Source organism: Athene noctua, chromosome 4 (assembly GCF_965140245.1).
Source record: "Athene noctua chromosome 4, bAthNoc1.hap1.1, whole genome shotgun sequence".
Classification (NCBI taxonomy): domain Eukaryota; kingdom Metazoa; phylum Chordata; class Aves; order Strigiformes; family Strigidae; genus Athene; species Athene noctua.
The window spans coordinates 12,616,040-12,630,978 of record NC_134040.1 but is presented as its reverse complement, the minus strand read 5'-3'; the positions used below and the strand labels follow the sequence as shown (position 1 = coordinate 12,630,978).

The 14,939-nt window shown below is 37.3% G+C and overlaps 1 protein-coding gene across 3 annotated transcripts in view; it reads right to left on the bottom strand.

Annotated features, from left to right (window-relative positions):
- AFAP1 (actin filament associated protein 1) overlaps window positions 1-14,939 on the bottom strand; it is a 123,847-nt gene that overhangs the window by 67,064 nt on the left and 41,844 nt on the right. For all 3 annotated transcript variants that reach the window (XM_074904459.1, XM_074904460.1, XM_074904461.1), the window contains exon 2: window positions 2,927-3,055. In XM_074904459.1, the coding sequence (XP_074760560.1) occupies window positions 2,927-3,053 (127 nt within the window). In that variant the 5' untranslated portion in view covers window positions 3,054-3,055. The remainder of the gene's footprint in view (window positions 1-2,926; window positions 3,056-14,939) is intronic.

Below are 14,939 nucleotides of genomic sequence, written 5' to 3'. Positions count from 1 at the left end.
AAGGATGCAGCTTCTTTCCTTCCCTGCCTTGTTCCTGTCCCTGCACCAACCTCTCCTTTGTGCCAGCATAAGCATGTGTGTGGCCTCAGGTTGAACCAGACCAAGGAAGTGACACTGGTTAAGACCAAACCAGCAAAACCCCCCAAATAATGCTTGTGCTAGCAGAAAGGAGGATGCAGTACATGATGAGCAAGAATGAGTAGACTGGGGAAAGAAACAGGATGCTTTTTTTAGAGGCCATGCTGTCTTAAACTCTATTTAAACTGCAGTTCCATAAACTAGAGTTTATAGACATATAAAGCATAGTCCTGTGACCTCTTGCTTAACTGAACTATAGGATTTCCTTGAATTAATTCTTGCTAAACTAGAGCATATCTTTTAGCAAAATATTCCATCTTGATAAAATGCCAGCAATGGCATGCAGACCGTATGAAGTTCTTCCATTAGTTCATAGCGTCAATGATCACAACATGTGCTTTATTTCCACTTTGAAACAAACATTCAGCCATTGCACTTACTGTTATAAGTCTAAGAGTTCATTTTTAGCCATTTCTTCTCTACATCAAGATTAATTATGATACCTCATTTTGGATAATTTGAAGGCATATTTCTGTATCCTTTAATCACTTTTATGACTTTCCTTTGAAATGTCTAAATTTTATCTCCTTGAATATAGGTGCTAGAAGTGGGTAAAATGTTCCAGTAACAACTGCACTGAGCTAAGCTCTACCACTTAACATATGGATCTTGTATAGATCTTGCTAATGGATGGATCCTGTAATAGGATGTAATGGATCTTGTTACAGATCCTGTAACAGGCTTTAAAACCTAAATGGTGGGTGCTGAAAGGCAGAAAGCTACGGTTCTTGGTTTTATTTTATCCTTGGCCACATATAGAGTCATAAATTAAACACACCTAGGAAGGTGCTCTGGTACAGAGAAATTGGTATCCATAAGGTTAAAATCTCTCACCTCTCAAAAACAAGGTGAGCTGTCTGTTGGGAACAGATCCTTGCCTGTTCTAACTCCCAAATCATGCTTAGGAACTGATGGAGATGAGTCAGCTCAGTTCAAATCCATGCCAAGGACCACTCCATTAATTTAACAGCATAAATAATTGAGTTCTGGGGTCCAGAAACATACCCAGCACTGATTAATTTACTAGTAGAGCTGTAGCTTTTGTGTCCTGAAACATCATCTACAATCCAAAACGAAAGGATATGACAACCCTTCCCTGTGTTTGCAAAGTTGGCAACAGAATGTCATCTGACTTCTTGAGAAAGTCAAATGTTTTTCTTAATAAATCTAGTTGAAAAGATTACAAGAAGAACATACAGTGTCAGATCAGCATTGCTGAGGTTATTTTGAACTCCTGTAAAATATAGCTGGTTTTGAACATATTAAATTGCATGTTCTCACCTACAGTTTGGTTTTGGGGAGTTCGGGGGATTTTGATCAGCTTTGGAGCATGAAGCCTCCTTCCACAATATGTGAAATATTGGTACCTGACTCCTCCTCTCAGTGGTAAAGTAAAAATAGTGATAGGTCTTTAAAAATGTCAAAATGGAAAGGAGGACAATCATTATTTTCAAGTTGATCCCCCTGGACTTGAATCGTGTGGCAAAAATGATTACTGAAGGGGAGAAGCACTGCATCAAACATGACCATATTTTTTTAGCACTGGAAAAGAAACAAATCATGAGAAATTCATCTGCTCACAATGTGGCATTTTTCTTCAACACACTCTGGTAATTTTTCAAAAATCTAAACCCTGAGGATTTACACTGACAGTATTTCTGTCACATGTAGGAGAGACAGAGGTCTTACAGCCCAGATGCCACTTCATACAGAAAGGTGCTGTAAGGAAATAAGAGTACTGTTAGACAACAATCTGAGGAATATTCTTTGTATAAGCTCTGTGGAAAGGTTGATGTACACGGAGAATCATTTATATTGTATTCAGTGCCATAATCCCGACAGAGACAAAAGCAATTGCGCTATCAAAATGGTTTTAGATAGGAAGAGGGGAAAGTGAATATAACACTAATTGCAAAATGCAAACCAAACATGCTATAAAAAAAGCATCACTTCTTCAAACAGTAAGTTTTACCAGCTGTTCTGCACTTTGAGATGTATGAATTTGCTGTATGTGAATTCTGTCTGGCCAGTTCAAAGTATGCCACTTCACAGACTGAGACCTAGGGTTGTGGATATTTAACTACCCCTCTAGTCTGCAGCTAAGACTAATCACATGAGACCTTATGCCCTACAAGTTTTTTGATACTTGTGGGGTTATCCAGTACTGACTGAGTACTACTTAGGTATTTCTGCCCTGTTGTTGAGCAGCAATCAGATGAAGCTTACTTCAGGGTTGGACTTGATGATCCCAAGGGTCTTTTCCAACCCGAATGATTCTATGATTCTGTGATTCTATGCTGACAGCCATTTCCCAACTCTGGCTTGGCACTCCTGTATCAGCCATGCACCAGAGCCCACCTCAATATCAAGCCTTTTAATTGATTTGGGTCATTTGACTGAGATGCAGCATGCAGCACCCACGCATCTATAAAACGGTGCTGTGGCTAGCACTCCCTGACGCAGTATTACTTCTTCATCAAAACTCATAAACAGCATTGCTGCTACAAATAAAATAAAATAACCACTCTATCAGCAGAAATGAAAACATTCTATCTAGCACACAATTTTGCAGTTGGATTCACCCATGTGCACCCAAGATACTTCCAGTATGCCTTTTGCTCTATTTTACTCTGGAACATGAAGGAAAGCATTCAGGGAAGTTACACTTTGGCTTCACCCTGTCTGTTCTGATTCAATTTAGGGCTTGCCTTTAGCTCTTAAAGCTATTTCACTGAGCACAGACATTCTATGCATTCAGCAAGCAAGAAAACCCACCCCTGACACTGACCTTTTGATGACTGTATCCTCAGGAGAATGTTAGTTATTACTGCCTTCTTCTCCCTGACAGTGGAAGTTAGATATTCATGGTCCAGAAGTTCAAGAAACAGGCGCAGCTCAACTATTAACTCTTCCATGGCTGAAAGACAAAAAAAGAAAATTACTTTTTCTAAAAAGTCCCATTAGAAAAAAGACAAATTCTCGTTTACTCACATTCATAGCTATTTTCTAGCATTCCTTAAATATGTATGGTCCTCCCTGCTGGAAACAGACTACTCAATAGTAAAACTAACAGAATAGTCCATTAGTGAGCACTACTGGCATTTGTAGAGGTTATCTCAAACTTGATGCAGAAAAAACAGTTCTTTTCACATACCACATCATCAAGCCAGCACTAGACAAAATTAAGTGCAGAAGTAGTGGCCATCTGCTTTTCTATCAGTGCCACTCCGGTTCTCTCCCTTTAACGAACAATTTCCAACTGCAGAACAAATTTAAAGTTTGACAAAGGTTCTAGACACATCAATATTTTCCTAAATCTTCAGGGAAAGTCTCTCTTTCCTCATCTTATTTCTGCTGTTTGCTATCGTGAAAAAGAGTGCGTATTCCTTTTTTACAGTGATTTGTCTTAAAATTTCCAAAGACAAGCTCCCAATCCACCACATAATTTCTTATTACTCCTCAGATTCCTGATGATGCACTTCATATTTCATCCTATTTCTACTATTCCAGATCTCATGGCTTTCCAATTTGTTCTAGAAATAATTACATTCTTTCTCCGTATTCCCAATGCTTCTCCATTTTTTTATCAACAAACTTGATAAGCACATGTCTATGCTTTTCTTTTCAAATTACCTCTAAAGTCCTGCATTAATACCTGCAGTAGCTCAAGACCATACATATAAACATACTTGATACAGCCTAATCATCTGGTACCTATTCAGCAGGTCTATGAGAAGCCCATGGTACTGAACCTCATTTTCATGCTTTAATTCTCTCATAATTCTGAGATTCTCTGGTCCCTTTGCTTAAGTGGACTCGCTATTTTATTTTTGGTTTCATCTTGGATGGAATAGTTCACATTTCCATACTTTCTGTATCTGATGTCATTATCCTCATTAAAAGATGAGGAAAAACATCCATTTCATTTCAGTGCCACACCTAGGATTAATTTCAGTCCTATCCTCATTCCAAAATGCCTTTACTTAAATTTTTCTCTACTTAATCACATTTGGTTTTATAATCTTTTCAAGGCCTGAAAGGGTGACCACTGCTAAGCCTCTTCAAACCTCTAAAAAGTACATTTTTTGCTGTTTACTTCCTTACCAGCTCTTCCCTACTGCTAAAACCTTTTCTGATACAGTTGTTTACCCAACTGAACCTGCAATCCTTTTTTCCATTTCTGAGAACATGTCCAGATATTTAAACAATCCTTGGTCAAGATGCACTTGTTTTATCCTACACTTGAAAACAACACTGTGCAGAGAAACCTGCAGATGCCAGCTACAGCCCTACAAGAGGCTGTTAGCCCCCTTCTTGTCTCCAGTGGATGCAGCTTTTCCCACTTACTTGCAGACTGTACCTGCAAGCACACTCAGGCTGCTCTGGCAAACCTGACAAACTCGTAGCAGGCACAGAAGACACGCCAGTTCACAATACCAAGGAATGATAATGTCTTAACAAAGAAATCCCTGAAGAAGTACACTTGGGCAAATATTTTCTGAAAGACAACATTAATTTGCACATATACATCCATCCTGCCCATGTTTTTCCTTGGTGAATATGTTCTTCTATTCAATTGAGCAGTAGCACTGCCATTATAGAAACTGCCCACATTTTCAGGAAAGAACATTTCTCAAAGTTTTTTACAATATATAGGCAGGAAGAGGCTATCCAAACTGACAGCAAAACTGTCTACATCACAATGTAACATCCCTTGGCTACAGACAAATTTTTTTGCCATCGCACTTGTAGCTAAGCTGTCTAGAATTCTGTCAGAAATCCAAAGTATTTCGCAATAATGCTATTACTTCCAGTGGTGTTCAGATTATGGAACAACAACACACATATCTACAGTGTAGAGCTTTCTGACGCAAAAAGGTACAGGTTCAGATTTACAAAGCGGTACGTGATCACAGGACTCAAGGAAGAAAAAAGAAAGAGAACCTATGACCTAAAAAAATAGTAATATCTGAATAATCAGCTCTTAGAGTTTTGTTATGTGATACACTTTAGAAATAAGACGTATATGCCATTAAGTATATAGTGGTCTCTTGTTTCTAAGTATGCTTTGAATGTAAGATGTGTTACTATTGTTAAGATTTATTTTAATTATGGAATATATGAATCTTAATATTTACTTATTATAATACATGGCTTTCAAATGCTATCATTACCACAGAATCTAGGCAGTCATTGTGAAATCTAATCAGTATACAGTACAAGAAATGTATATTTTTCAAGTAATTCTACAGCCATATAAATTATTGTCAGTAATTGTATGTATTATGAGGCAAAGAGACAGGGAAGCAAGAGAAGAGGACATAGGAAACTGCTGCTGGAGAGACTCCTGGGAGCTGGTATCAGCCCAAACCTCTCCTGAGGCCTCATCCCATAAACGTGTGGCCTTCCTGGTGACTGCAGTCCACTGACCTACAATTACCAAGCCACCTAAGTTACTGGAATCGTTTTCACCGACCCAGCAGAGGATTTAAAAAAAAAAGCCTTGGTTAGGACTGATGGAGGATGACAAGATGAAGGTGATACCAGCGAGACGATGCTTAGAAAATCTCAAAACTGCTGCTGTAGTAACACATTCACCATAACTGCATTTACATTTGGCCTGGTGTCCAGCACTGTCCAATATCTAATAGTGCATCATAAAGGAATAAAGAGTGTGAGAAGACTTGCTCTTCCCACCTTTCTAAGCTTACAGATGTATGACACTGACCTCAAGCTAGGCATTCACTAATGACAGTTTAAAATTTTAGTATGACAACAAAATAAAATTATTAGCAGCTGTTGTAAAATGCTAGGCATGAACATTTAAATAACATTTCTCTTATTTTTCTACCAGAATTAAATTGGGAGTGTATTTTCTTTTGTGGGAGTTAATAGTATCACAAACATCGAAGTGTGAAGGAAGGAAATTCTGAACTTCACTTTATATATATGTAATAATGTCAAACATCCCGAAAGAAACACTGTTCCCAGCTAGTAAGAAACACTCATTTCACATATCTTAAAAGTGTACTTTTCTTTTTTAATGCTTTTGCTGCTTAAGCAGAGAACAGAAATGGTGCCATAGAGTGAATTTCAAGTACTTAAAATAAGGATCTGAAAACTCTTTTTCTGAAGATGACAACAAAAAAACTTGTATGTACCCAGGAATAAAACAAGTTTGCCTGGTGTCAATCCTTGGCTTATTCTCTGAATTAAAGAACCTTCTTTTCTCCTTCCTAGAAATGTAATGATGTGCTCACAAAAATTAATGGAACTAAATAATAGAAAATCCACATAATGCATATTTTTGGTAAGCAATCATTACTTCTGAAATGGAGACTGAAAATGAGAGGGTGATGCAAGTCCCAAAGAAAAACATACTCCTTCAGTGAGAGATTACCCTTGGAAATCTGACATCACCACAAAATAAGAATAATAATCAGAAGGCTCACAAAAAGGGGCCAATTTATTTGACAGTTTTGGCTGTATTCTCATTGCCAAAAGAATTACATGTAAGTGGCAGGTGGTGAAAGGCAGGGTGGAGCCCAGGGATGATAATCACAACAGTAAGCAGATTTTAGCTTGACTGAGGAGCAAATTCACATTCCATATTAAATGATGAGAAGTCCATTCTATGCTCAATAGGAATTATAGGCCCCTAATGGGCTGCTGCAATTGCCATGCACAAATAAAAAAACAATGATACATCCAGAAGGGTTTCCAAGACTGACTCTCAAGAGTTTTAAAGTTTTTCAAATGACAGCACATAAAAACTATATACACAAGCCAGCAACGGAATACACCAAGGTAAAAATAATCAGAGGAAGGCAATTACATCACACTGCAGTTTTTGTTCCAAACAAGAACTAAAACCAACTGGGACTGAAAGAGCATCATGATCCAGTTATTCCAAATCTACATTTATGGGCACTAGCCTATAACCATTTTTTAAAGAATATAAAGTTTTCACTTCCAATTGATTAAAAAAAATCATAGGAGCAATGCTATATCACACACATGATTTCAAGGTTGCTTAACCCAGAAGAAAAGACAAGGATGAGCTCGTTAAAAGAATGGTTAGACTGTTTTTCGGTCACTCACAACTGTTACGGTCTATCTTAACTGTACCATGACCCAAATGGCCTGAAAGTGTTTTCCAGCTGACTAATATATGCTGAAGAACTTTTAAAGAAATACAAATCCAGGAAGGAGGACAAGAGGTATTTTTATTAATTATTGTCTTGTTTATACAACACAAACCCCTCACAAAGTAAATGCACTTCCATGCTTGCATGTCTATTATAAATGCATGTATACAAATATGTCAGTACACAAATCTACTACAGAAATATCAATTAAAATTGAGCTTCAAATTTTCAGAAGATCCTCTCAATTGCACATTGCTGAGTCAAATTTCTCTGGGTTTAAATTGTCTGTTTTCTGTTTAGTTTGTCATTTACAGATGTTAAAGTCCAGAACAGACCACATCAATGAGATCCCCTAGAAGAAATCACCTAATCTGACTTTCTGTAAAATACAGGGCAAAGACTTTCATTTATCTGCTTCTCTGTTAGTAGAGAGACTTGTATTTACCTAAAGCACATCTTCCAGGAAAGCTAAAAATTGATGTCCCATTTACCTTCCTGAAGCAAATTTGACTGGATTTATGGATAATATTGCTGCTAATCTTCAAGCTATAGACGAAAATCAGGTGTTGAGAATAGGGGTGCTTCAATCCAAATACAACCCAATGTGCGTGCGCGCGCGCACACACACACACACTATATTTGGTAACCACTGACAGGTTTTCAAAGTGGATGCCTCTGCCTTAACCTTGCTTTTATGGTTGTTTTATGCAAGGCTATATTAAATGAAATACATACCTAATTCTGTAACAGTCTTTATTCTCTGAAAAATATTCATGCTGCAATTTTGTACTGCTTAAAGAAGATGTTCTTTAAGTCATAAACCCCATGGGCCAATTTCAATGCATCCATGTTTTCACTTCTTAAAAATTTAAGCTTTCATGTTCTGTTAACAGTATGAAACTTCGGGACTTCAGAAAAAAGTTAAAGCTGGTAATGGCTGGCTGGCTGAATGATTAAAAATTATTCTGCTTCAAAATCTGATTAAAGCCTACTAAAATCCAATGTGTAAAAACTTCTTGAAACATAGACTCTCCCACCCTGCCAAAAAAGCCTCATTGGCATTTGGGTACACAAGCAACAGTGGAGAAACCAGATAAATGATCTAGTTTTGAATCAAAACCAGAGTGTGAACTGCATGTTTGTACTCATTTCTATTGAAATAGTGTCATCATCCTTAGTTTTCGATGTCGTCATTTGAATATTTCATTAAAAAGCTCATAACTGAATATTGCTGGGGAAACCATGTCTGTATTTTATAAAGATATAAATATCAGAGACACTATGAAGAATACAGAGCCACAAGGAGACAAAAATCTTTATGAAGAAAAACACAAAATCACTTTGACTCAGTTCCACTCAATCCCATAATGCAGTTACAAAAATCCAGTAATTAATGAAAAAGTTCCTTTCATGACTACATTATCATTATTCAGGAAAAGAATTCACACAGAAGTTCACAAAATCTGGAAGGAGGCAGTGATAGCATATTTAGCAGAAGGAAAAAAAAATATTTTTTTCAATATGCTACCAGAAACTAGATGACCTATTTGAAAACTGTATCCAAATGCTATCCACCAAGAAATGAAAAGGCATGCTGTTTGAAGAACATGGAGTGAAAAGACAAGACTTTTCACTAGGAGAGTTTTCTCTTAGTTGCACTGGTCCTTCTTTGTTGCCCTAACAATAATACAAGGTGTATGCTAAAAATCTGCTCCAGAAAGTAGAGATTATAATCTTGGGGGTACATGGCATTACAAGAAGAAATGGTAAAAGTGTATGAAAAAGGACTAAACCTTCAATAGTGGATGAAGTCCTAAAGATGAAGAATTAGCATGGAGCAAGTAAAACACATACAATTATTGTCATCAGTGTTTTAACATAAAAATAATGATATTTAAGCCTCTCTAAAAACTCATAACAACAATCTTTTGTTTAAAATCTGGAACTCCCCAGACTGTCACAAACTCTCTTTCCAGACAGCTTGGGGCAAGAGAGGCAAAACACAGCTACTAAAAACTCCTCCTGTCTCATGCATATTTATGATCAACTTCAATGAGTGTCAAGGGATCATTTCAGCCACAACCCACATGTATTCCTCTTTTTCTTTCTTCCCTCTGCTCCAGTTTTCAAGGAATTGGCTTTTTAAAAAACAGCTTTCCAAAAAAGCTATCAGAGCTCCAAATGCTGCTATTGCAATACTTCGGTGATAAAACAAGAGGTGGGAAAGCATTAAGGAATGTTTGGACAAGAAACAAGCTGCCAAAAATCCTTCTCGATCAGCTAGAGTCATTCAATGAGTGACAGCAAGGCAAGAGTGTAATCCATTAGCATAAGGTAGATGGATAAAGAGTTTATTTTTTAAAGTCCAGACCAGTGTTTGAGCATTGCCACAGACTTTGGAGAGGAATGCCTCCTTTTAAGCAAGGTCACAGACCTACAGAAAAAAAAGAAGAAAGAAAAAATGAAAAATAAAAAAGAAAAAGACTAAAAGATAATTAGATAACAGAAAAAAAGAAGAAAAATAATCATGTAGAAGAAAGAAAGAAAATAGAAAAAGAAAAAAGAAGAAGAAAAGGAAGAAAAAGAACAAAGAAAAAATAGTATTACATTTTTATTTAAGTACTAATTATCTACAGTGAACTCATGTTAGTCAAAAAAAAAAATGCTGATAACCTAACTACAGAAACTTACAGTGGACTTTATCAAGTTCCTGAAGGCTTTCTCTACAAGTATATTTTCCACATGAGGCTTCTTTGTTCCCAAAACAGATGTAACATACCTTGTAAGGCAAATGAACATGGATTTCACTCCAACTGCATGCCCAGTAGGCTGGGCAAGAGTCTCACCCTCCCATCTCTGTGCTCACTGCGGACATTCAGTTTTCTTTTCAGACTCCCATTACCTACTAGGGCAGAAAATGGAAATTTCTTGCATTTAACCATTTCCAAATGTATCAGCTGACATCATCTCTCCAGGACAAGACATTCCAGGTCTTGAACTCTGGCTCCTGCATTAGCTCAACTCCTCCATTACTCCAAACCACAGAAGATAAGCAGCCACTACAGAATTAATAAATGGGCTCTGATTCCACAAAAGAAAAGCAGTTCTCTCACGATGCAAAAAGGTAACAGAAAATCTGTGGTAGGAGGTGAAAGTTTACCCCAGACTCCAAGTCCCCGGAAGGAGATGGGGCTCAGTTGAGGCTGAGACACACAGAAGCAGGGAACCTGTGGCAGTAAAAAGAAAGAGAAGTGTTGCAGTGCACCTTGTGAGTTCTTCACTTGGCTGCACACAGATCCTTTCTTACGTCAGGATTTCTTTCAAAGTTAAGAATAATTACATATCTAGCAGAAACGTGAGACAGTAAATTAAGTTAATTTAAGTTAATAAGTTAAGGAATGGAGAAACAGAATAGCAAGACACTGACAAAGAAATACAAATATGGCAATGGAAGGAACTGCATGTGATAATTTGGTATTTTTTTGTATTCATCAATACAATTTTTATTATACATGTCAAATAACAAACTTAAAAAATTGTTCAAGAAGTCCTGAGTCTGATCATGTCAGCCATACGTACAGTACAATCCAAGAACAGTTTGCACTCTGTGAATCTGGTGCTCTAGTCTTCCAATTTACAGTTAATTAAAAGCCAGAAATGAGATAATACTGTTTTATAAGAACAGATCCAGAAGTCCTCACATTTGTGTGTGAACATAGAAAAAAAAAAAAAAAGGTTTTGTATCCTACAACACTTCTTTATACCACAGTTCTCACTGCTAGGTCCATTATGCAATGAGTAACTACTACCATGCATTGGTTACTGTCTGATGCTCTTCCCAAGGAGAGAAGCATGTTCTGCTTTTTCTGTCAGGCTTTTGAAAATTTCTTTAAATAAATGTACACATTGATACAGATTTATGTTAAGAAGGTAAGACTAAAGATACATACTTTACACTGACAGTAGAATAGCGAGAGCTGAAAACTCTCTTCATGTAGAAAATACCTCACTTCCCACCCTACAACAGTTCCTCGAGAAACTTGTGTCTCCTTTAGTGTCAACCCTTATTTTTATTTTGAAGAATTTCATTATGTGAGAAGTAGATCACAGTCAACAGAAAAAAAAACCCAAAGCCCCATAGGTGAAGATCTATTAACACAGAAATGGAATTAAAAAAAAAAAAAAATATCTGTAGAAAATACTCCACAAGCTTTCAACAAATCCTTCATAGCAAAAAATGCTTGAACCCTGTGAATATCATGGAGATATATACCACTTATTTAGTGTCTTCTGTGCTCTGTTCCTTATCTAGGGGTGGCTCTGGGCCTTTGGGACTTCACAGTCTTTGATGTGTTCCACGAAATGCAGAAATACTAGCATAATAATTTTCGATGTCATTCACCCTTAGATTGTCCAAGTGATTCACCAATTAAGTTTGTTACAAAGCACAATTGCACAGGCAGTATTACCTCATTTTAGATAAGGAACTAAGCTAAAAAAAAGAGGAGAAATGGAAGGAGCTCCTGATTCTGGACACTGATTGAAATAACCAATTTTTTCAAAGTGCTTGAAACCATACAGAACTTGACTCATGCAAGCAGAGCTCTCCTGGACACCACCTTACTGGGAGTGTTCTGCACTTCTATCAGGTAGCTCACAAGACCTTGATTTCCATGTGTAGGGAATGAGGAATACCTGGTCACTACCAGCCTCCTGGGAAGTCAAGTCTAAAATGTTTAGATCATCATGCAACTCTGAATACAGAGGATTCAGTGTTCTAAGGCAATGTTCTAACTGCCAATGTTCTAACTGCCAAACTGCCAGAAATACAAGAGTATCCTTTCTCTGCTGCAGTTCTTTGTCTCATTCAAAACCTGGAGGGCACATAAACAGGTGCCCTAAAACCAACAGATTCTCCCACTGTGCAAGTGGGATATGGACCTCTGTTATGAATAAGGAACATGAATGCAACCAAAATTTCATAAAATCCCACCACTGCAATAAATATAATCATAAAACTTCCCAGTTAAATAGTCTGTACATTTAAACATATGAGAAGCAGTTGAAAATGTATGGGACCTTAAGGGAGAATATCCTGCAGTAAGCATCTTCTTTCCTAACACTGGCCCTCCCTCACAAGCACACATCTAAACGAGCTTTTCACAGTCTGATGCTCAAAAAGGAACAATGTCTTAAGCAAGTTGTCCCAGGACATTCATTGTTTTATGGAGAACTGCAAATCAACATTTTGAAACCAGCTCAGAAACCAAGATGTAGTCAAGATAACAGTAAATTAAATGTTCACGAAGAAGCACATACAATATAGTAATAATAATAATATAATATTTGGTATGCAGCCCCTTGCACTGGAATTGTGTGGTACCAATGGAGAAATTTTTCGGCACCAGATCTGACACCAGTCTGCAGTGGATAATAGAAAGCAGGGTTTGAGGCACCAGGCAGGTAATGAAAGTGAGGACCTACTGCTTGATGACACCCAGGTAGGGCTGCTGGTAGAGCCTATGTGCTAAGCAAATACATCAATGAGTGAAATGGAACAGCTCTCCTCCTAGGCTATGCCTTCAGAGCTTTTTCTCCAGCATGCACACACACCACTTAGATCACTTTGCTGAACTTCTTTGGTTTAGCATTCACTTGGACCTGTCTGACACACATGATCTCTGAATGTAACCATGAAATATATTCTCTATTGAAATATAGAAAAATACTGAAAACAGCAATATATGCATTTCGACAACTGGATTCAGCTAGCTGTGATAAAGTAGGAAAGCTGTAATTCTGAAATGGAGTATTTCAATTCCCTTTATTCCTGGTAGTCCTCAAGTTAATTCTCAAAAATACATCCATGTCTCTCTTATTTCTTCTTTATGGTTCTCCTTCATGATTAATACGTATACAGGAAAATTAAATAAACTTTTAATTTCATGGTTTCTGAAACCTCATCAAAAAACATCAGCCTCAGCCATGCAGAGGCAAATTATTCCTTTGAGTTCCTTCACTCAGCACACCTCCACAGCAGGCAAACCAAGACTGACCAAAGGCTCCCTATGTAACCGTACTGTGCTGGCTGGCACAGTGAGTGCTGGGAGCCTGGGTTCCGCCTGGGTGCCTCTGGACTTGGAGAGTGCTCCAAAGGACAGACACAGCTAACACACTAACTAGAGAGAAGGGATCAGCGAAGAGCGGGATTCACACTTGCTAATGAAGCTCCACAGAACAACCTTCAAGGCCCCTTTTTTGTCTCCATAAATGTGTTGTTAAGTGAAAGTTACACTTTCTTCCTAAATGCAGATAAATTTAACAAGTACCTTTTAGAAACCTATTAAAGTTTAGGTCCCAGAAACTAAATTTTATTTCCTTCAAACAGGAGGATTATAAATCAAAAAGGTGCATTTTTATGTATTTGTTAAAGAGGTGCTAAAGAATACACTAGTAATAAGCTGATTCAGTAAGACAACAGAAATTTTTCCAGTTGAGCTAAGGACTGTGCTAGAACTTGAAATGCTATTTTGTCACAAAATCTTATACTGCTGCCTTTAAAAATGTGCAGAAACTTCCTTATTTAAATATTCTAGTACAATGCTGGAGGTGCCTAAGTGAGCTTTAAAGAAATGAAGCTGTGTGCATGTAAGGTTCACTGCCCTGGCAAAACACGGGCAGTATTATCGTGATGGGGCCTAAAACTGAGCATGATGTAGAGGAAGGAACACAAATGCTCTGGAAAAATTTTCACGAATGGATTTAGACCTCAAAAATCTGGCGTAACAAGTTGTGACTGTGTCACTAACAGCCACCCAGTGAACCATATGGAATACACTAACTGTAAAATTAAATGTTTTCAATAACCAGAGTACTGATACCTGGTGGTTCTTGGCTCTAGCACTGATTGGGCAGAAAACAAGGTATCAGACCATTAAATTTCAGAAGACTTGGCCATTTCATGGCATGAAATACAAACCATGAACACTTCCTTTAAAAATCAGTAAGTGATACATCATTGTAATTACTGACTGTATAGTGTGTCATAAAATGGACAGAACCACTGAAATTAGTGAAGTTATTTCTTCATGGTAGCCTTCAAAATGCACAGTCAGATCCCTGAAACATTAAGTACTGGGCTTTCAAAGAAAACTCCATCCTTCTCATACTACCAACAGTTATTCTGAAGATTTATGATGAGCAAGATCTTCAGAAACATTAAGTGCAAGGCTGGACACTGAAGTAGACTACTGTGCTCTAAGTTCTGTTTGCTGGGATGTTTCTTCAGAGTACAAAGTTCTGCTAGGAACCTTTGCCTGAATAAATCCAGATTATGACAAATTTATTTAACTACTGTTTGTAGTTTGGGTTTTTTATCTATAATCTGCCTGAATACAAACCTTTGACTTAAAATTGAATTTCCCTCATCAAACAAAATAAACATTAATATATATTTATATTCTAAGGATACAGAATAAAATAAGCAAATTCAGCTCAAAACAAAATACAAAAACCCCTTTGGGTCCTTATCTGCTGTAGTTCTCATGGTTTCAGTGATGTTCAAATAATTCACTGCAACCTAGGATATACAGCTAATACTTCTATGTTACAGAGAGTTCATTTTAATTATAGATGTGCTTTGCATTTATCATG